Source organism: Theobroma cacao, chromosome 3 (assembly GCF_000208745.1).
Source record: "Theobroma cacao cultivar B97-61/B2 chromosome 3, Criollo_cocoa_genome_V2, whole genome shotgun sequence".
Taxonomy (NCBI): domain Eukaryota; kingdom Viridiplantae; phylum Streptophyta; class Magnoliopsida; order Malvales; family Malvaceae; genus Theobroma; species Theobroma cacao.
Genome location: NC_030852.1, coordinates 35,974,743 through 35,999,435, shown reverse-complemented (window position 1 = coordinate 35,999,435; position 24,693 = coordinate 35,974,743). Strand labels below are relative to the sequence as shown.

The following is a 24,693-nucleotide window of genomic DNA, read 5'->3' as shown; positions in this document are numbered from 1 at the left end:
AAAATAAAATAAAATAATTTATCATAATAATATTTAAATTAAATAAAATATTAATATTTAAATGATCTATTATTAATATTTAAAAAATAAAATAAAATAAAAATTAATCATAATAATATTTAAATTATTAATTATTAATATTTTAATTAAAATCTAGATTATTAATATTTAAAAAATCTAATAAAAATAAATAATAATAAAAAATATTTTTATTTTTTATTTTTTTTATTCTAAAATTATTATTACCAACTAAATATTACAATAACTCATAATATTTATTTTTATTTTATTTATTTTATCATATCAAATTAAATAATAATTATTTTATTTTATTTTTATCTATTTCAGCAACCAAACCTAATTTTACAAAGTAAGCAAGCTGTGATCCTCTTTTAGCTTGTCAATCGCTGCCCACCGTGGCACGTGCACGTAAGTGGCCCTCTTCACTTTAGGCTCTTTTAAGTTTTAGGGAGTTGCCTCTACGCACCATCGTCGCCGTCGTCGTCGTCATCATCATCTGCCCCTAAATTAAGTCAAATCCCAGCAACTCTTTTGCCATGACCATCATATTAATACACCATGTCATCATTCACATCTATTATGGGAAAGAAAATCACGTTGCCAATGCCTTTACATTCACACGAATCCTTCATTTTTTTTTTTCACGAATCCTCAATCGTGATCGCTTTTGTATCTTCTCTATATAAAATGTGTTTAATTAAATTTAAAAAAATGTTAAAATTGATTGACTTATAAATAAATATAAAATATTAGAAAGAAAGTTAAAAGGAAAATGGTGAAAATAGGAAGTGTAAGCTATGCTTAATAACAAAATATGAAAAGTACAAAAAAAAAAACTAATATATAAAATCTCAATGAACTTTAATTTTATGGTATTATTTATATTTAATTATAATAACACTAAAACATAAATTAAACTAAAATTAATTGTTGATTCATTATCTATTAATATATATCTGATAATAATTTATTAAACATGCAAAATTACACATGCAAAGTACCTGTTAAAAGCCAAAATATATTTTAAGTCCTGGAAGAGATGACAGAAGAACAGACACGAGTACATCAATTAATTAACAAGATTAATGGATGTTCCTGGATCCTATTTCTCTCACATTTGGAAATTGTTGGCATAAAAGAAAGCTTCAGTTCCTCCTTCGGGAAGCCCTTGAAAACATTTCTTTGATGTTTCTTGATTCTGTCTCTATTTTAGCCTTTTTAGCTTGCTTCTGATTTCTTGCAGTCTTTTTCTCACCCCTTGTCTTACCCTGAGAAATTAAAATTTGCAATTGTAAAATGTAAATCCCCCTCATCCCAGTGATAGCCACAGCTACATCCTGTTCCTACCTCTAACAAGGAGGCCAAAAGTGCAAACCCCCCTTCCCCAACTAAAAGTAAAAAAGAATACAAGCAATAACACCTATAGGACTTTATGTAAGACCAGTAATACCTGTGAGGGATTAGAAGCACCCATAGGACTTTCTATGGCATTTGAGCAAGCTTCAAAATCCGATGCTATTCTCGTTGCCTCCAGTAAATTCAATCTGCAAACACCTCAGCAATATGTAACTCCAATGAATCAAGAGGGAAACCAGTCTGCATAAATTCATTTGATCTCTGTATTTCTTATAAATGGAGTTGAAGAAAATGTTCATATAAATTTGAAAAACTCAAAAAGTTTGAGACCATACTTAAAATGATTAGACAAAAGCTTCAACCAAGGCTCATGTTTCAAGTACTCCCCTATTATTGATATTGCATCAGCCACTGCATCAGTGAAGGAGGTAAATCAAATTGTGACCCACGTTGTTAAATCAACATTAATTTCATGTCAAATCAGACACTCAAAGTTTTATCAGATATGAATACTAAATGCACTGATCAGGCGCATGCTCACGTGCAAAACACACAATAATATCAATGCATAACTATACAATATGTACAATCCTTTTAGATATAGCTTTACTGCCCCATTAGCTAAACACCAAATGATGTGTAGCTAATTATGGTCCTAAGAAACTGAAGTTCGAGAGGATTGAATTGGAAAGCAGTCCTTTACATTTTACATTTATTGACCCCTCATAAGAGTTAAATCTTAAACCTATACTCTCTTGCTCTTTTCAATCCCTTGATATTGCAGCAGAAGACCCTATAAGAATGTTTCATATGAATTGTTATCACCTACATACATCTATCTTGTGTGTGTGTAAGGTGAACGCACACATCTGCAATTTTACATGCATTTGTATGAACATACATAGCTGAATATCAAAAACTATTTTCTCAGAAAAATATACATGTATCCTTCTCATCACGTGCGGCATAGTTTTGGTCCAATGCTGGTAGAGTCTGTTTTAACTGGCATACCTGCAATTCAAGAGATATTATATTTAAGAAACATGAAAACTCTCTATCATCAATAGACAAAGATTGCTAAACAGTTTTGACTTATACGTGTATTTTTCACTTAGGTTAGCATTGTATAATAATGGAAGCAACCAGCACAAACTAACAGACAATGTTGCAATAGTTTGATAGCAACGATGTAAAACAATAGTCATAGGCATGAAACATATTAAATACAGAACTAGAACTTGCATTGTTCCCCAAGAGGATATTTAATGCAATTGACCTACGAAAGATACATATCCTCTTTCCAGTTGAAAACACAATAATTCCGTAGTCCATAGGTATTATGAAGGTGTCTACACTTGTGCACTGTACTCATCCACAGTAAGATAACTAAACTACCAACAAGAAGGAGGTTTTAAACATTTCATAGATTCAAACACAAGAAAATGAGTTCAAACAGGAGAAGGCTGACCTTGTAATTTAACCAAGCTAAAACCTTCGTGTCATCAAGCCTAAAAAATTTTGATGATCCAATTTCTGCATATAAAAAGTGCAGGTGAGAATGATTCATAAATATTGTTTGCAGTATTAAATCATTGCTTTCATCGTAACATACAGTTATGGAGCAATTTGTAATGCCCTTAATAGAATCTGTTCTCCATCGGAGACAGAATATAGTAAAGTTGAAACTCATATTTAACTATTTAAGGTTATTAAGGCATTTTGTTCTTATTCTAAGAAATTTAACACTTCTACACAAGAATATTAAGCAATCAAGTCGAATGCAACTCAAAAGCATTCAAACCCCCTAACTGCATGCCAAAATTACAATTCACAAAAGGAAATTTAATGGCAAAATACAGATTTCTTAATCCTATTAACAACAAATTATCAAAATGATATGCACAAAATAACTTAGATGATAATATCTAAGAACTATTCTCAAAGAGATATTCACAAGAATATACAGGTAGTAGGAAACCTTTAATTTCACAAACAACTTGCATACAGTTCTCTGCAATGGAGAATAAATGTCGATATCCAGGATAGTCATTAATGAAGAGTATCTCATCTAATTGCCTAAACTTTCCAGGGTCATCCACTTTCTGCATTAACACCAAAATTTTATCATTATTAGTGAAAAATCCAGATAAATGCTTCAAAGATTTAAACAATATTCTAATAATGAGAGATAAATATCAAAGTTTTAGAGGGACAAAAGAGGCAGGCGTATTATTCAAACAAGATATCACATTACTGCATAAAGGCTAAAGAATCTTGCAATCTTCACAAGTTATTATTGATGGGTTTTCATTTGTTCTAGTAGCGATCAAATGCCCCCCTTTTATATGTATAAAATCCTGACTAAGCAAGGGCCATCTACTCAAATTTCACTTAGGGTTTGATATTTCAATGGCACAGTTCCTCAAGTATCTTTTGCCTCAGTTGAAGCACTTGGCTAGGGTCTAAGGGAGAATGCATTGTTGAAGATGCCTTGCATTGAGGCTCTAAGGTGCTATTTGACAACTGGTCTTGTCAAAGTAACTAGGCAAGTATCACCAGTTAAGGGCAACTAGTAATGATCATACCTTCATTCTTGCTTCTTCAAAGATAGGCAACATGATGAAAACAGGATCAATAGGAGTAGCAGTATATAGGCTCCCATCTGCATACAAAGTAATAGCAAGGGATGCAGATAAGAAAAAAATAAAAAGCAAGGTAATCAGCGGGACTGTCTATTATTGAGATTGTATGAAACATGCGAAACCATTTCAATCGTGCTCGACATTTAATCAACCAAACTGAATACCAATGACCTATGATTGAAAATATTAAATCATACGGTTGGTTAAACGCGTATAAAATATAAGGGTTACCTTCAGAAACGTAATCTCCCAAAAACCAGGAGCCATAAGATTGCTTGAACCAGTGAAGTTCTTGAAGCAACCTATTACTTAAAAGATAGGATGTCGTAACTCCTGTCAAATAAAGCCTTTGTGTTGAAATGGGGAGGGTCAAGTAATAGAAACAAAATTGAGTACGATGTCAAAGAACCAGTGTTCCACTTTCTAAACATAGCAACTAAAATTACCTGATTTGGGGTGACGAAGAGATATTAAACGAGCGGAACCGTCCCCGTTAGAGCCAGGGTCTGCTAGGAAAAGAAAAGAAACTGAAAATTCTAAGAGAAGAAAACCAGATGCAACCTCCTTTGTTAGGAAAATGTAAAGCCAAAAAAAAGAATGGGGGAATTGAGGAGGCACCCGGAGCAATTAGAAGACGGGATTCGTCAACGCCTTCCCACCAACACCCCATCAGTCAGTCAAACCAGAGAGACGAGCCAGAGCCAGAGCCAGAGCCAAAACCAAAATCAAAGAGTCAACACCAAGATGAAATTCCCGACTCTGGGACTCTGCTCTGGGGATACTTTAGATTAGATTTTGGGTCTTTGGGAGGCAAGGAGTGCTCAGCTGCTGTGCATCACGCGATGTTTATTGCATACGTACTGTATTCTTTTGGCTGAAAAGAGGAAAAAGCAGATGGCGGGATACTCTGAAGAGGGCGGGCAAACCTATACGGGCTTGCGCAGCCCGCCTAGAATCGAAGATCTCTATTTGCATTTCAAGCCGAGTCCTGCCTTCGATAAAGATTTTCATATCTTAAGCCCAATCCTGCAGGGCCAAATATAAACAAAAAAAAATCAGTAATTTTTAAGATCTAAAATGTGGCCCTCTGAAAGATTGGTGTTTTGCAATTAGGCCCATTTTGCAGCCCTGATCCATAAGTACCCAATTTCCACCACTTGATTTACATAGATTCCTTCGTACAACTGCAAGACTGGGTTTACATACGTACTTTCATACAACTACAAGACATTCTTGACATGCATAAAGTTTGGATACCTTATCGAATAATAAAATACGGATTAAGTATCTCAAAAATAACAAATTTCTTACCTGTTGACATCCTTTGCTTCATACTCGTACAAAACATTAATAATACGGTTTATCTTCCAACCAAAAAAGTCAAATTATCAAAGAAGATGGAACATATTCTCACAATACCCAAAACGTAAATATGGATCGTACAAGCAACAATTTCACTAAATTTATACCTGTCCAATTGTCTTGTAAAGGAAACTTCTTACAATGAGAAACGTATTGCTTTTCTATCCATTCCCACCTTCTAAAGCAAAAAAGAAAGATATCCTGTGCGTAATGGTCCAACATACAAAATTTAGTCTATTACTATCAACTATGTAACCTCTGTGACAAGACAATGATTAAATGGGTGAATTACAAACAGCATTCCACCTTGGCTTCTTTTGTGATACATCAGCAGCACAACTCCCTGAGATCCCGATCGGATAAAGTTAGCTATATGTTTTTGCTGCAAGGAAGTTGTAACCGAAGAAAAGCATATAGTGATCTCATTCACCTTCAACTTGCTAACAGTCGGTCACATATGATTGTATGGAAACACTTTCCATTTCGTATCAACTGGCAGTTGATGCGTCCCTGTGACCAGGACGGATTCTATTTGGTAAAGGCCTTGCAATAAGTCCATCCGTTACCCATCCCACTGATTCACTGTCAATTTTAACATGGTTGAATTCCCTTTGCACGTACTCCACAGATATTTGCAGCCTTCCCCCGGGTCTGCAGTCGGTAGAGGCACCGCTTGCTTCAATTCCTGCATTCCTCTCCAACCAGTACAAATAATTTACCTGGAACAATGACTTGAGCATATCTTGTGGTAAAGAACTTTCTTTAAGCACTACCTGATCTATGCAAAAAATTCAATAGCACAAAAGGAATTAGTATGGCCCTTTTTATTATCCTTCTTTTTGAAATAATTAGTATTTGCCCCTTCTATTATCATTTTCATGCCTCCCATCAAAGTAACAGAAAGGTAGCAGCTAGCATATGGCACTAAATCATCCAACTTCAGCCACATCATCATATTTTCACAAAGATGACTACTATAAGAACCTGATTTGTGGCTTTCTAAACTTAACTACTAAATAAAATATTAATTGAGCCTCATAATTCTGGTGGCAAAAATAAAGTATTCAAGAAATTTAAGACCAACTTGTGTTTACAAAGATATTAGCAAGTGTGGGAATAAGAAGATAAACAACAGAAGAGAAGAGATGAAACCAAGCTAAGTCCTCCCAAGAATAAGTAAAGGGTGTAACCTGTGAGTTTGTGAGAGAGAAGGAATGGAGACTAAAATCCATAATAGTAATGCACTTACACAGAATTTTCCTTCGTGTTCAGTCAGAATATAGCCTTCATCTTTATACAGACTGAATAGTGCTAGTGCATCCTCCTTGTTGTTGACAATATCACTGAGTTTTGACCCCAACTGCAGCCGGCGCTCAATGTCAGCAGCAGCCTGCTTTGCTTCTGAAGATAGTACAACTGATCGTTCCTATAAAATTAATTTAGAATGGAATATCTCAGGTGACATACAGACAAATTGTTACAACCAACCTGCTATATGTTGTTTGCTCGTACTCTGCTTCATTAGTCGAAGTTTTTAAAAATTTTTAAATGGTGAATTGACCATATTAGAATAGGGGTAAATTTTACAAAGTTGAATTGATAAGGACTGGAAGAGTGTTGGAGAGGTTAGCACATCCCATGCCTGACCCATAAACCAAACTCCTCTCCACCCCAAGCTGAATGCAAGAATCAACAACTAGAAGTCTTGAGCCATGGTAACAGAGCAGTACAAGCACAAGATCATATTCGGAAGAACCACAGTTATAAATTAAACCTTCAAAGGAGCTTCCTCTTAATTGCACAAGAAAATTAGTTGAATCATACCAAAAATGAAGAGATATTTCAATGCTTCCTCTCAATGAGTAATGGTTTATGATCTTTTGTGAATTCAGTATTCATTCAAATTCATCGGAAACTTTATATAAGAGGAATTCTCCTCTAGTAAAATATCTGTGATGCAGGATTTTCTATTACTCACAATAATATTGAGCACACATACTTGTTTATTCTCTGAAGTTTTAGCCAGCTTAACCTCTTAGGTTATTAAAGTTTTGACTAATTCAAAAACCACGATATGGATTCAGACTGAGCAAAAAAAAAAACGATATGGATTCAGTAGAACAACAAGGCAACCTAGAAAAACATTTGAAGTATTGACCCTAATCAATCAATCCAGATTCTTAGTAACTATCTCCTGAGAGAGCTTAGAGAGAAACAGTAACTCACTCTGTTTGCAGACAATAAATTAAGGAATGGTACAGCTGGAAAAAGTGGTTCCTCATCATTGACCTCTTTGATTGAAGGTGCCTGGCCACTCAGGAGATATTCACTGAAAACTAAACCTGTTATAACATTGAAGGAAAATGCTTTCCATTATGTAATGAACTAGAACTCATTTAACAACAATGATAGGACAGATATATTACTTGCACGATAGGAATTTAATGTCCTCAGTTGAATAGATTGGTATGACTTCAGATTGCAGTACATGTGGACCCAAGTAACAACACCAAACGAAGCAAGGGCAAGAGATGTAGATGAGCCTACACAGTTAGCCAATGCTATACCAAGCACGATTCCAATGGACTTGCTTACCATTCCCTGAGCTTCACCCTTAGCAATTACCTACAATAACTAATTGCCTTTAGTAAAGACACAATACAGGAATGCCAGTATCATGCCAAATCCAATATGATTATAAATAAAGGAGGACATTTTTTTTAGGGTATTCAAAATTGCATATCATATCAGATATTACATAAAAAAACAATAAAGATAAATTATGCTTGACCTCTGCAAAGTTCCTTTGAGCAGCAAAACCAGCATAGAAGCAACTTCTAGTAGCAGCCTGGAATTGATCAGTGTCAGCTTTCAACAATACAGTTTTATTTTTATGATAACAACAGAAAATTACTTGATTACCTGGATGAGAGCAGCTGCTGATCTTCCAGCCCCAGCAGCAGCACCAATAGGAACAAAGAGATGTGGAAAAGCAGGGGTCAACATTTCTAATCCAAAGGCAGCATTTTCCAGGAGATCAGCGAATAGCCTCCATCCTTTAGGATTGACATCAAAATGCCTTCCATATTTGGACAACATGATTTTACTCAAATAACCAATCCCATCCTTTAACACCCAATTGATAGCAGCAGCTGTGGGAATAGCTCCTTTCCCCAATCCAACAGCATAAAGCAATGCCTGAACAATATCAAAAAAAAGTGAGCACCAAATGTTTTACAAAATTCCTAAATCAGAAAATAAGAGCAAGCAATTAAGACATAATTACTTGGGTGGCAAGAACGCCGCTGATTTGGCTAGCAACGCCCTGTACGCCTCTCCAAAGAGAGTAATCAAGATAATCACTGGTAACGCTGTCAGGGAAACCTTCAGGGAGCAGCAACCGCATGACAATGTCTCTGCATTGCCGCCAAACAGTTGACAGCGACAACGATTTTGTCAAATTCACAATCCCGTTCGAAGCAACAAATGCATCCTCGGAGAAATCAGGAATGAGCTTAGTCCACTTGCTCCCTTTCACTTCCCAAACCACGTCATCCTCCTGGGAATCCTCGTTGGTTCTTGCAAGGGCGGAAGATAATTGGGAAGGGCAGAAGCAAGCAACGAATGAAGAAAGAAATAAAAGAAAAGGATGAGAATGAGAAGATGATGAATCGTCATTCCACCGCCAAGAGTCAGACCCAAATGGACCATCATTGTTATTGTTGTTGTTGCCGTCACAACCCCCACCATGACCATGAGAGAGCAAAGGGAAGGGCAAGGAGTTAGTAGTAGCAGCAGCAATAACTGGTTTAAAAGACGCGCAGATGGCTAAGTGGGAAAAGAGAAATGGGGTGGTGGGCGGCGCATAGCTTGAGGGAGTAGAGGGTGAAGGGAAGGCGAAGGGTGAAGAAAGGAACAAGGGCCTGCAACAATAACCGCAAGCGCATGCCATCCCTCTTTTACTTACATAGATATTATCAGGGTCCCTGTTTTTTCTTGCTGGCCGGAATCATCATTTTTGGGTTCCTGCTTCTAAATTCTACTTGTAGGAATTTCCATTTGGTGGAGAGGAGGAGGACGACGACTGGAGGAGGAGACGGAGAGCGTAGGGGAGGCGGCGCGTCTCCTTTTTCTGTTCGAACTGGAGACACCGAAGACAGGGTTCCACCTCTATGACGATACGATCAACGGTTAACATGTTGCCAGGTAAGCATTTTTCTCGTCAAAATGAAACGGACGTTTTTACATAGTCAAAACTTCAGCTTGAGGAAGTAAATATTCATTTTTTTGGGTTAAGGGACTAATTTTATGTGGGATAAACTTTCGTGTGTGTACAGTGAAATTAAACAAATATTTTTAATAAAATAATTTTGTATACGTCGATTAACATGTGAACAATCCTGTGTTATCGACTATCAAGTAATGATTAAGTTGATGAAAACACCACTCGAATGATGTTTTCATTATAAACGTGAAAGTTTAAGGACTACTAAATAATTTTGTTATTGTAGAAATCAAAATGATATGAAATTAAAGTTTGAAAATCAGGGATGTAATGTATTTTATTTATAATATATAGATTTAGAAAAAATCACACTCGTTATTTGATCATGAAATAATCGAACATCAAGCGATTTCACGATTAATTTTATTAAAGAAAGTTTTAGGTTATACGAATCACTAATCTAAACTCCAGATCATCAAGGGGTTTTCAGTTTTCTACAGTTTTGGGTGGTTTGGGGTTCATTTATTACCCTGCCTGCGTGCTGCACCAAAAGAACAAGAACCTAGTTTTTCATGAACAGAAAGGGCGATTAACTTGTCATTTTACCAGGATTGTAGAGTTAAAATGTTTTAAGAAGGATTGCATTTCGATCTCCATGCGCCTTCCACCGCACTTCTCATGATCAAAAAGGCCATGCATGCTAATCAAGCATGGTTGAGGTGGAATATTCATTCAAAGTCAAATAGAACTCACAGTAGCAGATTTCTCATCCATTAAACTATAGGTGCCTCAAGGAGGATTTCAGAGAGAGCGAGAGAGGGTTATATACAAAATCAAGGAACAGCCAATCGGCCAGCATGACCCAAAGACTTCCACGACAACTCCAGCCGCATCAAATGCAATTTCTCAACAAAGGGTTCAAGAATCTCTGCCTCTTCCTCTGGAGCAAAGGCCATGCAGATGCTAAGCTCTTGCACTGCCTTGCCATATTCCCTGACATTTTAATATCATATATATTTTCATCCATCATCACTCTAAAAGAGCTTTAGATAGCCTTGTTTTAAGATTAAAGAGGTTTCGGAATTGATACCTATTATAATACAGCATCATGCCATGGTCTCTCCTTAGTGCCCAATTATGTGGCTGCAGAATCAACAATCTTTCTGAAGCCATGATAGCTAGCCTGCAAAGAAATTTAATCTTTACCATGCCACATATGAAGATGCTCTTTCGCATAATATAAAACTTGATTAACTGCCTTCATGCATGAGTTTGGCACAAGTTTCGGCTGTCAAACTTGCACCAATACTACCCAACCCAAGGAAGTGAGACTAAACCACCCATGAAAAACAAATACATTATTATGTCATTTAAAGAATGGGGTAAAAAAGGAAACAAGTTTAAGAGCAACACTCGAGCATAGCCATTGTCAGTATGTGTATATAAACATAAAAATGTTCAAAATAATATCAGTGAACTATGCTCCTGCTCCTTACAAGTCGATGATTTATTGGAACAAAAGCCTAACCTCACTACCAAGTGTCACTATAAAAGAGAAATAGAGGTTACAGAATTCAAAAGAAAAGAACACGAGCAAAATACCAAAACCTCACTCGGATAACATGTCTATATCACATTTACCACCCTTTGTAACCAAAAATAGGGGAAAAAAGCATATGGATAGGGAAAGTTTTTCTTGGTAAAGCAGGACACGGAAAGTAATGCCAACCTGGTCCCACCCAGTCGCCATTCTTATCAGAGATAACTTCGTTGTAAAGTGCATTTAGAAAGAACATCAATGAATATGCAACTTACCTTCACCAGATCAAATAATGCAGCCCAACTCGTCTCTTACCTTATGAATTAATTGAATACAGCAGATAATATTAAAGACACCAAAGTTGCAGTGCATGGCCTTTACTATATTAGACATTTATTTATGAGGTCATAATATCTGATGCCAAATACAAAGAACATCTCATCTTCAGCTTCAAATGCACAACAGAATTGTTGAGACGTAGTTCAAAACAGTTATATATTGCATAAGAACACAAACACAGCTGTTACATACATGACAATATTGGGAAGAGAGTTATGCTCCTAAAATAATAAAGATAAATTAGAATTTACCTAAGATCTTGAGGCCGCAACAAAGGGACATTTGATTTATCAATCTTGTTAGGTTTCTCATCAGCATTATGAACATGCCTAAGGGGAGAAGTCAGCATCAACCCATGATTTGATCTCGAAGCACGTTTCCAGTGAAGCCTCTGCAATTATTTTAAGTTTATTTCATATGTAGGAAAGAAATATGGGAAGTGCATTTTGAGGCATGAATGGTTCACAAGTAATGAAATGTAAACACAAGTTCTATAAAAAATAATAAAACCTGATGATAAGGACTAGGACTTACAATTAAATTGGCTAGAGCAATCCCAATAATATCACGGTTTGTAGCTATCTCAAGCCCTAAAAGTGAAGTACCAGTTAAATCTGATGCCATTGATCTAGGGTCCTCCACACACCTTCCATTGACAATAGCGAACAAGCTGTGTCCTGAAGTCACTTTGAAGAGCTCCTACAGAGAGAAGAGTAAAAGTTGAATTTAAATCCAACTTAGGCAAGTGGCCAAAAGAAAAAAGGAACTCGCTTGTAATTTTTCTAACCAGAAACATAACTATGGATTGGATAAGACATCAAATGATGCATCAGTACAAGCATGAACTAAGAATCATGCACCACAAAAATAAACTTTCAAGATTAAAGTACCTCTGGATACCCTGTCTGGGGCCATATTAAAAAATCTCCCCCAACTCGAGATCCCACAATGGTTAGACCAAGTCGCCGACAAACTTCAATGTAAATTATGCTAAGCAAAATTGCTGTAAACAACGCAATCATATCACTAGAATGTCTAAAAATGACAACAAAATGATAAGGAAGCATAGGTTACAATAAAGAAAAACAATTTCAATTCCACTAGACCCAAATTATGAGGGAAAATGTGTTGCAGCAAGTGCGTGTTATTGCATAAATGAAGTAGAATGAGGCTTTACCACTGCCACATCCAGAGCTCAGTATTGAGTGTAAGTATGAATGCTTAGAATCCACGAGAACAGGGGATCTTTTGAAGCCTCTTAACTCAAAAAGAACTAAATTGACTGCCTCCAAAACTTCAACCAGATGGCAGCCTATGTCTCTTGAAACTAGCTCTGCTTCAACTTCTTTAGCAATTGCATCCAACTCACTCAGCCATTCAGATATGGTCTTTCCACCCAAAGGCATTTGCTCCACAGAATCCCACTCTTTGGTATCAGATGGGGAAGAAACATTTCTCCTTTCATTCAGGAGGGAGCGAGTGTCCATCTCTTGGTTAAAAGCCATGAATGCCTCATCTTCAGCTGCAACATAAAGCAAAGCCTACACCAAAAGATATCAAGCAAAATAAAACTTCCAATTACATTTCAAAAGCATGAATGAAGCAATTAAATACCTCTTCAAGTAACAACCTATCTTCTCACCAGTCACCGTACAAACAATGAGTTAGTGAAGGCCTTATAAATTATCTAGCTGGTACCGCAATTTGACAAGGTCAAACAGAAAAAGACGGGGAAGTAAGCATGTAGTCAGTATGTTTGTACCTTAGCAAGAGAGATGTCCTTGTCCTTGGACTGGATCGAGATTTCTCGAGTGAACTTGTCCCTTGCAGTCTTAAGAGCCTGTTGATTGCATTATAGTTCAACAGAATATTAGAAAACGGAAATGGAAGATAATCTAAGTAATAAAAAATGATTCACATGATGATGCGGATATCCAGAATGGATGAACAACATATATGCATATATTGTTATAGATCAACCTCCTGGTAAAATTTGTGACGGGAAGAAGAGTCTTTAGTTAGCTGAATCTGATTGGAAAAGAGAGGGTAAGCAGAAGCAGAAGCTGAAGTAGCAGCAGTAGTAGTCCTAATCCTCCATCTCCTCAAGTCCTTGTGATCATGATGATGATGATGATCATACCTGATGATCGTAAAGAATAAACGGATATTCCAGGGGTTTTCCTACTACAAATCCTTCTTCCATCTCTATATTCATAAACTCCTACTAAAATATTCATTTCCCCCCAACTATTATGAGAAACCCAACAGTCAAATTATAGTAAACCCAATTAGCAGAATCAATTACTACAATATAAAGAGAAGAACAGGGACAGAGAGAGAGAGAGAGAGAGAGAGAGAGAGAGAAGAAAGTTCAATTATCGAAGAATTACCTGATAAAGCAATGATCAGGGAAAGTCGGAGAAGCCATAGCTGCCGCTGGCACGCAATATGGTGTGCACAACATTTTGTCACTTTATCTTGCCTTGCAAATTGCTCTGGGGAAAGGTGAAAAATGGAGCTAAAAAAAATAGTCTACCACACTAAAGCAAGAGAAAAAGAAAGGTAAAAAAGCTGGAAGAAGATCAAGCGTCTTCTCTAAAGGGAGACGAGGCAGCAGTGAATTTGGAGGAAGAGGGTTTCAAGACAGAGTTTAAGATCTCGGGCTCTGGGAAACTACTTCCAAAACACAAAATGGATGATCTGGAAGATGAATTAAAGCATGCATAGAAAGATGATGAACCCAATGAAGCCTGATTTAAGGAGAAGAGACAAGATATCCCAAAATCCATAATAAGTTGGCAGCTGAATTGAAGTCTAACCAGCAATTTGTTTTTTCAGTTGACTGAAACGGAGGGTGTGTTCAGGAGGAAGAAAAACAAGAGTTGGTAGCAAGAATTTGAACCTTACAAGAGAGGAAGGAGCTGTAGGAGATTATAAGGGTGAGGCTGCTCCTTCTTTTCCCTCCCTTGAATTTGGTTGTGGCAATAACTTGATTGATAGATAGATAGATAGATGCTAAACTGATATGATAGGAGCAAAGCAAATAAGCCAAGGTAATGCCAAATTAATGGATGATGGAAGGGAATGACAAATTGAGAATAGCTGTGCAAGTTGAAATGCAGTCCCCCTTGGCCTTTCTCTATTTATCTCGCCATTTATTTCTATTTTATCACCCCATTTCCATTTTCTTTTAATTTTTAAATCCTAAACACAAGGTTAAGAGCAGGGTTACCTAGAGTCTGTTTTTCAGACCATATTGCATTATTTTTGCTGCCTCTTTTGTCTTGTTCTTCGAAAGGACAAAAACCAAAACAAAACAGAAAATAAAACGTAAAGAGAAGCCCCTTTTTGGTAACTCCCTTACAGTTCAGACTGGGTTGGAAATACCCAAAATGCCTGCTTGAAAAGACCAAAAAGGGCGGTGGGTGGTGGAAATCTTCCTTTGATTGTAGGCAGTTTTACCATCCGAAAAGAAGAGCATTTAATTATTGATATCGGCCAAGTTCCAAGCGTGGCACAGAAACAGAATCAAAGAGAAGAGCAGATGGGTGGGATAAGGTTGCATGATAATAGAAAATATAATTCAAAGATATAGATGGAGTGGAGAGAGCCTGCTTGGTTGCTTACTTGCTTTCACAGTCATATCCCATTTTCTGGAGAAAGCGAATAAAGAAATGGGGAGAAAGTGGATTTGGATTATGATTGGGCCCAACCTGGTTAGCCCCACCTGACGTTTGCTTGGGGCTACTTTTGTTTCCATCATTTTTTGGTTTCCCTGTGTGCCTGTAATCAGTGTCGCCATTGCAGGAGAAACCACAGAACATAAGCATATCCACCAGTACCATCTGATCTGTCCAGTAACAAATAACACATTAACAAAATTCCTTGCAAACTTAGTATAGAAATATGGATCTATCAATTACATGTAAATTTTGGGAATGGAATAATTCTTTAGAATCATCTTCTCCGGATCTTAGGGACTGCCCCGTTCTCATCTTTTTCCTACCTACCGTACGACAATATTTATTTGCATGGATAGGATCCTTGTCATCATCAGTTTTCAAGTATTGGAAGCATATGGTTGAATCAATTATGCCATGTGGTTTGGTAATTGGTCGCAAGCAATGACTTTTCTAATTTTATACATATCTATATATATATTGTTAGATTACACTCCTATCCTTATAATGAGGACATAATCACTCATACACCCTAACTTCAAGTATCTGTATTCTGTTAAATCGGTTAATTTGATTACTTTTTTTAATCAAATTAATTGAATTAATAAAAAAAGGTTATACAAATTGATCGAAATTTTATTGTAACAAAATTAACCAATTAACGAATTAATTCAGTTAATTGATTTTTTTTTTCAAATTAATCAATTAATTGAAAAAATTCAATTAGATTACGCGACTATTCTTATAGTTATGATATAATCACTCACGTATTTCAATTACTCAAGTTTTGAAAATAATATGTACTCAATTAAATCAATTAATTTGATTAAAATTTTTCTTTTAATTGAATTAATTGAACTTACTTAAAAAAATAAACAAATCAATCAATATTTTATTTAAACAGAAACAGTCGGTAAACAAATTAATTTGTTTAATTTAATTAATAAAAATTAAAATGAAAACAGATGAAAATTTTTTTAAATCGAAACCAATCGAATTAACTGAATTAATTAAACATTTTAATCGAATTAACAATTAATCAAAAATCTTCAATTAATTCGATTTTGACAAAACTATGCTCACTCCTATGGGCCCTGCGTCATCAAGGCAGTGAAACGGTGGGCCATGGCCACATCCAACAGCAGCTAAGGCACCAAACTAGGCTTACTCCTAATTGGAAAGTGGTCCCTAGTGGGCCTAAGTCTACGTCAGTCCTCAAGCATGCGTACCCCTTTTGTTTTCTTCTTTTCTCAGATTTTTATATTCAGCAAATTCGACATTCCTGACAGGAAAATACTAGAATCGTTTTCTTTTTAATCATTGGGCTACATCGAGGGAGTACCTATTTCATTTCCATAAAATTCTTTTTCATAGAATTTTTTCAATTATGCTTGACATGCAATTTCTCCAAGAAGATGACAGAAAAGAGTAACCTGGCAAGGAACTGTTGGGCTGGCTGATATGGTTCATACTCCATATTTCCCAAGCGGGTTTGGGTATTGAATTTGCTACAAGTTTTAGCTTTTGCAACAGATTTGGCATCAAAATCAGCTTCCTGACAACAGAATGCTTTACTTCAAGTTCAGGAAGAGCACCAAGCAAACAGAAAAAGAATGATGTACCACTTACAGACAGAAAATCAGAGCTTGCCTGAATGGTTCCGGCTGGTCCCGCAAACCCCATCTTCTTCAAAGAGTTGTCTTCTGAGTAAGGCTTTATTGTACTCAGATTGGCATCCAGGAATAGAACAAAATTTGAAAAACTTAATCATTATGTTCACTTTAACTACACAAACTGTGAGCTAACAAAACCAAGGAGATAGTGAACTGGAGAGAACTGCGCAGTCTGAGTTAAACAAAGCCTTACTTTGAAGACAACCCAATCATGAACAAGCCCTCCAGTTATCTTTTTCTGCAACACCAACCTAGTCAGAAAGAGGGTAATGGTGATTATTCGCCCATTAAATACAAATCTTCATGCGTCAGTTTAAGAAGCCAGCATTCAGATTCTTAAACTTGTTTTTCAAAACAAAGCAGGTGCTTTGATGAACACCAACCTGGCCGAGGGGTTTGATTGATTCAAGTGAAAAATTGATTATTTGATTGATAGTTCCCACAAAATCACAGAACCAGGTATAGAATGAGCTTTGTTCTCAAAACCCGATCAGGAACTAGTCTGCATTTTTTTTTGTTTTTTGAAAAGAGGAACTAGTCTGTATTTAACCCTCAAGCATAGCTCGGATTTGTGGAACCAGGGATATTTTTGCCTCCAAGATTCTGAGTACTGTCGATCGTTTTATAAGCCTTTTCCTCCAAGAAAGCAACAAGCACCAGCCGGTTTGACCCATGAATTTGAGTGCGACAAAATCAATCATGCATCGTTCGTGACGCCCAGCACATGTCAACATTCATTAGAATCATCGAAGTCTTTGGCATTTCCTAACTTTAATTAGTAGGATTACGAATTTATTAAAAAAAAAAAAGAAAGAAAGGAAACTTACAAAAGAAAGAGAAGTTGGCAGGCAAACAAAGAACTAGCACATTGCAGATCCTGGCAGCTCTGCAAATGCGATGCCGAGTCCAGCAACAATCCTCCGGCGCTCCTCACCCAATCCAGACCTCATTATCACAACCCAGAAATCTGAGACTCTCATACCCCGGTCCAGCCGCTCCTCAACGTGCTCTAGTCGGCCCACAAAGTTCTCTTACTGGACTAGTTGGAGCAACATCAATAAACTAGGCGACTACATCAACCCCAGACGACTAGGCAACGATTCCTCCAAGCATTCTGATTTAACAGAGGAGAGTCTCGATGCACATAATAAGTTGCATGGCATACTTTCTCACAGGGCTACTATCAGCAATTACATTTTTAATCATGTGGATGAAAAGAACCACAAGTGCAGTCCTTATTACAAAGGACTCATCGATTTAACCCTCTCCATCAATCGCGAAAAAAATATGTCTGGAGCAGAGAGTCCTGGACGTGTTAGCCACACAACTACTGTCTTCACGACCACTTCCAGCACTCTTTCCTCTTTCTTCGTTAAAGTGCAAGAATTTAGTTCTAGCTGCTTCACCTGTAGAAAAACTGGTAACCAGGACCCCTCTCCTGCTGCTGCTCCTCCAACCTCTGTTAAAACAACTTTTCCGAAGGGGATGAAGTCAGAGAAGAAGGAGGCCACCGATCCTCCTGATCCTCAATTAGTTGATGAGGTGAAGCCATTGAGGGAGAGAGTATCAGAACCATCCGCACCACCGACGCTAACAATCTTGCCGACCAAAACTGTTCCTAGTAATGATGAGAAGAAAGAAGCCGATACTCACAAGGGGAACCAAAAGTTCATATGGGCAGACAAGTACCGACCCAAAGCTTTAAAAGATTTCATCTGCAACAAAAGTGAGGCCACTCGATTGCAGGCTTTGGTGAGATTAATTCATCCCTTTCCATAGCTTAATCTTTTACGCTTATATATGTGTCTACTGAGCAAAGTTTGGAATGCATTTGAACGGTAGATGATGGATGTTACAGGTGAAATACGATCTATGCGATCATGTTATATTTGAAGGACCCCCTGGCGTTGGGAAGAGAACCATGATCTGGGCTATGCTTCGAGAAGCTTTTGGACCTGACGGACTCCAGGTACCGTAAAATTTGAATATCCGGTAGCATTGGGCAACATTTTTTTTTTTGGTTGAAGTCATGGAGAGGAAGATTTAAACTTGAACTTTCTTTTCTTTTCTTTCCCTTTCTTGGATAAATATAGCTGGCTGCCATGGTGCTACTACCACCACCACCAATAGTTAAATAGAAGTCTAATAATGTACTCTAATCTCAGGACAGCAACTTCATTACATGCAAATAGTCACTGATCATATCTATAGATCTATGTTTAACTGTGTGGCGCATTCCTTGCAAAGCTTTTCAATGAGTCTGTTTGTTTCCTAGAATAGAACTAATATCGTGTAGTATTGTTTAGAAAGGACCACAGAAACTCCATTCTTTCATTTAGTTAACCAAAGGTTTCTTTCATGTTTTTTCAGACTAGGGACGAGCGCAAGGCATTTGACTTGAAGGTAATTCTCATTCAGTTCTGGTAAACATTTTTATTAAGGATAAAATACTATGACACTTTTAAATTTTGATCAAAATTACATGAAAGTTTATTAGTTTTCAAAAAAAATATTTTATCAAAAAATATGTTTTCGCTAGATACATAAATCCTGTCATTAATTAACGTTAATATTTCTATTAGTTTGATGATGTGGTAATATTTTTAAAATAATCATAGTGTTCCCTTGAGGAACCCAATTTGGGGCTCCCTTGGAAGCCTTAGTGCTCTCATGGAGTACTAATCTAGTGTTTTCTAGGGGAGCGTAGGATAGAGATAGCTGATCGGTTAGACGTTGTCAACCGATCTGAGAGGAAAAAAAATAATAAAAAAATGATATTTTAGATATTTTATGTTTAACATTAACATCGATTGAGATAGAGTGTCTATTTTAAAAATTAATAAATTTTTATATAGTTTTGATCAAAATTTAAAAGTGTTTGGTTATCTTACCGTTTTATTGATGATTCACAATTGTAATTAAACTGCAGATTTTGACATGATAAAGTAGTTTGCATTTGACTTGTCCTAAATTGGGATCTCCCTATGAAACATTCTGACAGGGGGAATCAATAGGAAGAATCGAAGTAAATGTGAAGGAATCTTCCCAGCATGTAGAGGTCAATCTCTCGGATCTAAAAGGGTATGAGAAGGATGTCATTGTGGAACTAATGAAGGAAACACAAACCAAGACCTCTAAATCTAATAAAGCTACGTCGTCCTACTCTGATAACTGTAGAGGTATGTTTGATTAGTTCCACTCCCCTAACAAGAAGTCAACTGCAAACTATTATACTGATTTCACCATTTAGGAGAGCAGAGAGGACCGAGAGTTCTTGCTTTTTCTCACCTTCTCTGCTGCTTTCTTTTAAGACACTGATATATCAACTTTTGTTTCTTTTTGACTGGTTCACACACACATCCCTTGGAGACAGGGGGTCTTGTCTTTAGTTTCTATGATTTTTTGTGTATATGGGAGCTTTGGCCAGGCTATGTGTATTGTCAAGCAACTGGCAGGATTGGTTTGTTTTTAAGTCCAACAGAACTGTTGGCACTTTGCTTCTCTAGTGGAAGGCAGGGGAAAGGAAAACATCGGGGGAACGAGACTGGAGCATCACACAGCTGGAAACAACGGAGGATAAAATAGGCTAAGATTCCAATCACTGGTGGATCGGTAGGTCGCTCTCTGGCCATGGCAGTCGACTGTCGTCGGTGCTTGGATTTTGCAGGCTGACAACGTTCCTTTACCTACGAAGTTAGAGTAAAAGTTAGAGTGAAAAAGCCATGTGGGATTGTATTTTTGTCTAGGATAGGGACAGCCAATTGGGGAGCTGATCCCTGTTGGTAGCCACTAGATTAGGGAACTTGCGATGCAACCCATTGATTACTGGATGTCTTGTATTTCACTGAGCTGGGGTAGCAAAGCTGATCTCATATTGTACAGAGAAGATTTTGCGTCCATGTACAGCAGATAGCAGTATAAAGAAACAAAATCCTAACTAATTTCCTGACTTTTGTTTCTGTCTGCAGTAATAATTCTATGCGAAGCAGATAAGCTAAGCACAGATGCCCTGCTGTACATTAAATGGCTGTTAGAAAGGTATGAAGGGGACAATAAGGTTTTCTTCTGCTGCTCTGATGTCTCAAGGCTTCAGCCAATTAGGTCAATTTGCACGCTCATTCGGCTACTTCCGCCTTCAAAAGAAGAGGTGGGTGGGAAACACTCACACTACCAGAGTAAATGGAATCATATCCAGAGATTTTGATAAAGTTCTGTTCATGTCTTCAGATTGTTGAAGTTCTGGAATTTATAGCTAAGCAAGAAGACATATATCTGCCAACTAAATTGGCGGAAAAGATGGCCGACAGCTCCAAGAATAATCTCCGTCAAGCCATTCGTTCATTCGAAGCCTGCTGGCACTCAAGGTGAGGAAAATTACACATCTCCACCACCATCCTTTCCATCTTTTAACTTCTTGTTTCCATTTTTTTTTTTTTTTTTGCTCAGCCAAAGATAAGATTTTATTTATAACTGTAAGATACAGTAGTGGGTAGTCATGAGACACCCCATCACAGCAGACAGAAAAATTCCAGAAATGGGAAAACCAGGGACAACCTGGCGATAGAGTAAGCTAAACAACACCAAGCCCCACAAGACAGGCCATGGCACTAGATAAAGAATAAGGACAGAGATTGCTAAAACAGAACCCACATGACAAGCCATAGAACAAGATAAACAATAAAGCCATAAATTGCTATCAGAACAGAGCCCAATAAGAGCAACGCCTAGGTAAGAATAAGCAGCAAGGAAGACATAAAACATAGGTGATATAAACAGCATAGCTACCACCAAGCAGAAACATTTATTCTTGATCAACACCATATTGAGGCTAAGGCATCCGTAAAGGAGCTCCCTTCCCTCATAGTGTGGTTAAAAGTGACATGCCCTAATGATTGAACCAATGCATCAATTTCATTAAATATCCCCTGAAGATGGCAGCAAAATAAGGAAGTGGTCGGACAAAGCTCTCTCAAAAACTTTTTTGCCGTAAATGCTGAAAATGAAGAAGCCAAAAGTGTTTCCACGTTTCTCTTGTTTGGTGAACACTTTATTCTTGAGTTGCAGTTATCCTTTTAAGGAAGACCAAGTAATTTTAACTGGATGGGAAGATGACATTGCAAACATTGCCAAGAACATAGTCGAGGAACGAAGTCCAAAACAGTGAGTTGTTCTTAGCTTACATCTGAAATTTCAATCTGGGGCTCTCAACTTTTACTATAGCTTTGAAAGAGTGTTGGTCGTTTCTGGACTTTCTTTACAGGCTATACATAATCCGCGGAAAGCTTCAAATTCTCATAGAGCATGATGTATCTCCTGACTTCATATTCAAGGTAGGAAGTGTTTCCCCTACAAATCAACCAGCATCTTGAGTCAGAAACTGTTTAGATTTCCATTCTAGTAATTCAACTTAATCATCTTCATTTGCAGTCTCTGGTTGAAGAAGTGAAAAAGCATATGCACGAGAACTTGCATACTCAAGTTGATGGTTTATATGATGAATACAATGTATGAACGCCGATACCCACCTTTTCTTTTCTCCTTAATATCTCATTTCCATGATGTTTAAGAGCTAATTCCAATGAATGCCTTACACTAAAGAGGGATGATGAAAGCATGATTGAGAGTGAGGATGAAATGAGCATTAAGGTTATCGACCCGGTGAGAAAGAACATGAGGATTTTCTTGAGAATCGAAGGTATGTAAGCATACAAACCTTCAAGTTTACAGAGCAATAATTCGTAACTAAATATCCTGTTCTTCCTTGTTTCTCTATTTAACACAAATTCATGTTAAAATTATTCCAGAGTTCATAGCCAGATTCATGAGCTGGTACAACAATCAATTAAGGATGGCAAATGCAGGCAACACGCCCCTAGTGGGCGAAGGGACTTCATGCGATTGCTGATCAGCCCTTTGCTCTGCCATTAATCTCTCTCTCTCTGGTTGAGAACCTGATGGAGAGGTAAAAGGCTCCAACATTTTCCTTGAAAAATGAATACATATGGATCGAAGCAACGGGATATTGATTCGAGCATTATTGCTGTTAAGGTTGTACGAGTTACTAGTCGAATCTACTCACAACTTTATGGGTTTTTTTTTTTTGCCTTCAAACAAATTCCATGTTAAATACAGTGTAATGATGATTAAATGTACATCATGAACTCGGTTATATTTTACTAATTTGAATATCATATACGTAAACAGACAAGTAATGGAATGAGCTGTAATTAGATCGGAAACAGTGATTCTGATAATTGTAGGAGCTAGTCTAGTTGATGGGCTCAGAGTGAACGTTCGGTCGAGTTTTGGGCTCAGAAAGGAAGAGAAAAGCCCACTCCCTAACGACAATCTTTTGACTTTCGAGTTTCGACCATGGGCCATGATTCTCTTGGTTTTTTTTTTTTTTTTTATGATCTTGTCTTATGACAAAGGTTGTGTAAAGAAATTTTAAATCATATATATATATATATATTGAAAAAAAATTATTAAATTAATTATCACACCGTTTAATAAAATGACTAAAAATTATTACAATTCTTTCGACGATAATAATCCTTGTCAGATAATTTTACTTCATTTTTTATATTCGAACTTACTAAAATAAGTTGGTGTTTTCAATTCAATGTTGTGCTTTATATTTCTTAAACCAACTAATTTATATTCATTTTGTAATTTGTCTCATTTATCACAAACAGATTATATAGTTTTGCAGAGCCTTGAATCGCTCCGTTTGTAACACGATTGCAGGACTTTACTGGTCATTGTTTGATTTTTATTATTTTTAAGTCTTTTTTTCTCCCTTCTTTAATAAAAGATAAAATATAGAGGATATTGCCAAGTCTGCCCTTAGATGTAACGGGAATTAACAAAAGTACTTTTCATTAAGTGGCTTTGAACTTTGATATAATATTTAGTTTAAATTTATTTTGAAAATCAGCAATATAATTAAGTTTATTGGTACTAAAAGAATTGATATTAAAAACAAACAAGGTTAAATATGTCAGCATGCACTCGTCTCGAATTCCCAAATGCCGGCTTTCCAAAGAAGTGATTAAATCATAAAATAAAATAGCTAAAAATATTCCATGGAATTATGCCCCATTACATGTTGCATGTAATCAAAAAAATATTGGTTGGAAAAAGACATTAATTGTTTAAATTTCGTCAGTAATTACGACACATCCACTATAGTCTTGTGTTTGAATAGATGCTTTGCTCCGTTCTCAAACAAAGTTTGAGTCAAAAGTATTATCAATTGACTAATTGTTTTCTTAAATTTTGTTTTTGCTTTCACTAGGAGCCTACGTCGGTTTCCTTAGGCACAAAAATTATTGTAATTCCTAGTAATTAAAGTCTAATGAATGCTTAATCTACAGTCATTCGGCGGCTTTTGCATCACACTGTCATTGCCCTTTGAACTTATTCGTTGCTCCTACCTCCAATCATTGATTCAATTTCAACAGTTCGTCGTGATATAATTCAATTATTTACTACATAATGTAATTTATTAAATTTTATAACGTAAAATTATTTTAAAATTATTTCAATTCACGTAATTTTAATAAAACGATTTGATGAGAAGATGAAAATCGAAATTATTTTAAAAGATTATATATTTAAACGAAACGACTTAAAAGAGTAAAATTGATGTAAAATTGAAATGAAATGGTTGAGAGTACAGTGGGAATAAAACGTGTTCGAGAATGCAAGTTGAAGCATACATGAAATCACACAAAATAATATGAAAATGCAAGTTGATACTGCCTCTCAGCAGCTACATTTGATTAAAAGAGAAGAAAAAAGAAAGGCTGTCGTTTTCAGGCTCATCATCAATTCATTTCTCTAAATCAAAAGC

At 36.5% G+C, this 24,693-nt stretch overlaps 4 protein-coding genes across 9 annotated transcripts; 1 reads left to right on the top strand and 3 right to left on the bottom strand.

Moving 5' to 3' along the window:
- Positions 967 to 4,936, bottom strand: LOC18606898 (ribonuclease H2 subunit B). 2 transcript variants are annotated; one of them, XM_007040779.2, is made up of 10 exons: positions 4,638 to 4,936; positions 4,466 to 4,525; positions 4,251 to 4,352; positions 3,963 to 4,039; positions 3,356 to 3,479; positions 2,846 to 2,910; positions 2,319 to 2,388; positions 1,713 to 1,788; positions 1,472 to 1,565; positions 967 to 1,289 (listed from the first exon to the last, which is right to left on the bottom strand). In XM_007040779.2, the coding sequence occupies exons 1-10, from the start codon at positions 4,687 to 4,689 to the stop codon at positions 1,167 to 1,169; spliced, it is 843 nt and encodes a 280-aa protein (XP_007040841.2). In that variant the 5' UTR covers positions 4,690 to 4,936; the 3' UTR covers positions 967 to 1,166. The 2 variants fall into 2 exon arrangements, with proteins under 2 accessions (XP_007040841.2, XP_017973098.1); XM_018117609.1 differs by having other exon boundaries at positions 4,466 to 4,528; positions 4,638 to 4,930.
- LOC18606897 (protein root UVB sensitive 1, chloroplastic) lies at positions 5,447 to 9,592 on the bottom strand. Of its 2 annotated transcripts, XR_001927146.1 has the most exons (8): positions 8,668 to 9,592; positions 8,304 to 8,579; positions 8,173 to 8,229; positions 7,808 to 8,006; positions 7,608 to 7,723; positions 6,631 to 6,807; positions 5,812 to 6,154; positions 5,447 to 5,724 (listed from the first exon to the last, which is right to left on the bottom strand). XR_001927146.1 is itself a non-coding variant. In XM_007040773.2 (7 exons), the coding sequence occupies exons 1-7, from the start codon at positions 9,331 to 9,333 to the stop codon at positions 5,870 to 5,872; spliced, it is 1,776 nt and encodes a 591-aa protein (XP_007040835.2). In that variant the 5' UTR covers positions 9,334 to 9,592; the 3' UTR covers positions 5,447 to 5,869. The 2 variants fall into 2 exon arrangements, 1 of the variants encoding a protein (XP_007040835.2); XM_007040773.2 differs by having other exon boundaries at positions 5,447 to 6,154.
- On the bottom strand, positions 10,232 to 14,618 carry LOC18606896. 4 transcript variants are annotated; one of them, XM_018117606.1, is made up of 10 exons: positions 14,305 to 14,618; positions 13,876 to 13,980; positions 13,466 to 13,625; positions 13,248 to 13,325; positions 12,663 to 13,026; positions 12,376 to 12,488; positions 12,020 to 12,184; positions 11,737 to 11,876; positions 10,697 to 10,789; positions 10,232 to 10,599 (listed from the first exon to the last, which is right to left on the bottom strand). In XM_018117606.1, the coding sequence occupies exons 2-10, from the start codon at positions 13,947 to 13,949 to the stop codon at positions 10,440 to 10,442; spliced, it is 1,347 nt and encodes a 448-aa protein (XP_017973095.1). In that variant the 5' UTR covers positions 13,950 to 13,980; positions 14,305 to 14,618; the 3' UTR covers positions 10,232 to 10,439. The 4 variants fall into 4 exon arrangements, with proteins under 4 accessions (XP_017973095.1, XP_017973096.1, XP_017973097.1 ...); XM_018117607.1 differs by having other exon boundaries at positions 14,388 to 14,618; XM_018117608.1 differs by having other exon boundaries at positions 14,393 to 14,618.
- Positions 17,650 to 23,077, top strand: LOC18606894 (replication factor C subunit 3). Its single transcript, XM_007040766.2, has 11 exons — positions 17,650 to 18,590; positions 18,697 to 18,807; positions 19,209 to 19,241; positions 19,840 to 20,017; positions 20,807 to 20,985; positions 21,066 to 21,202; positions 21,903 to 21,998; positions 22,099 to 22,168; positions 22,266 to 22,343; positions 22,437 to 22,533; positions 22,643 to 23,077. Exons 1-11 carry the CDS (start codon positions 17,736 to 17,738, stop codon positions 22,741 to 22,743), a joined length of 1,935 nt encoding a protein of 644 aa, XP_007040828.2. The 5' UTR covers positions 17,650 to 17,735; the 3' UTR covers positions 22,744 to 23,077.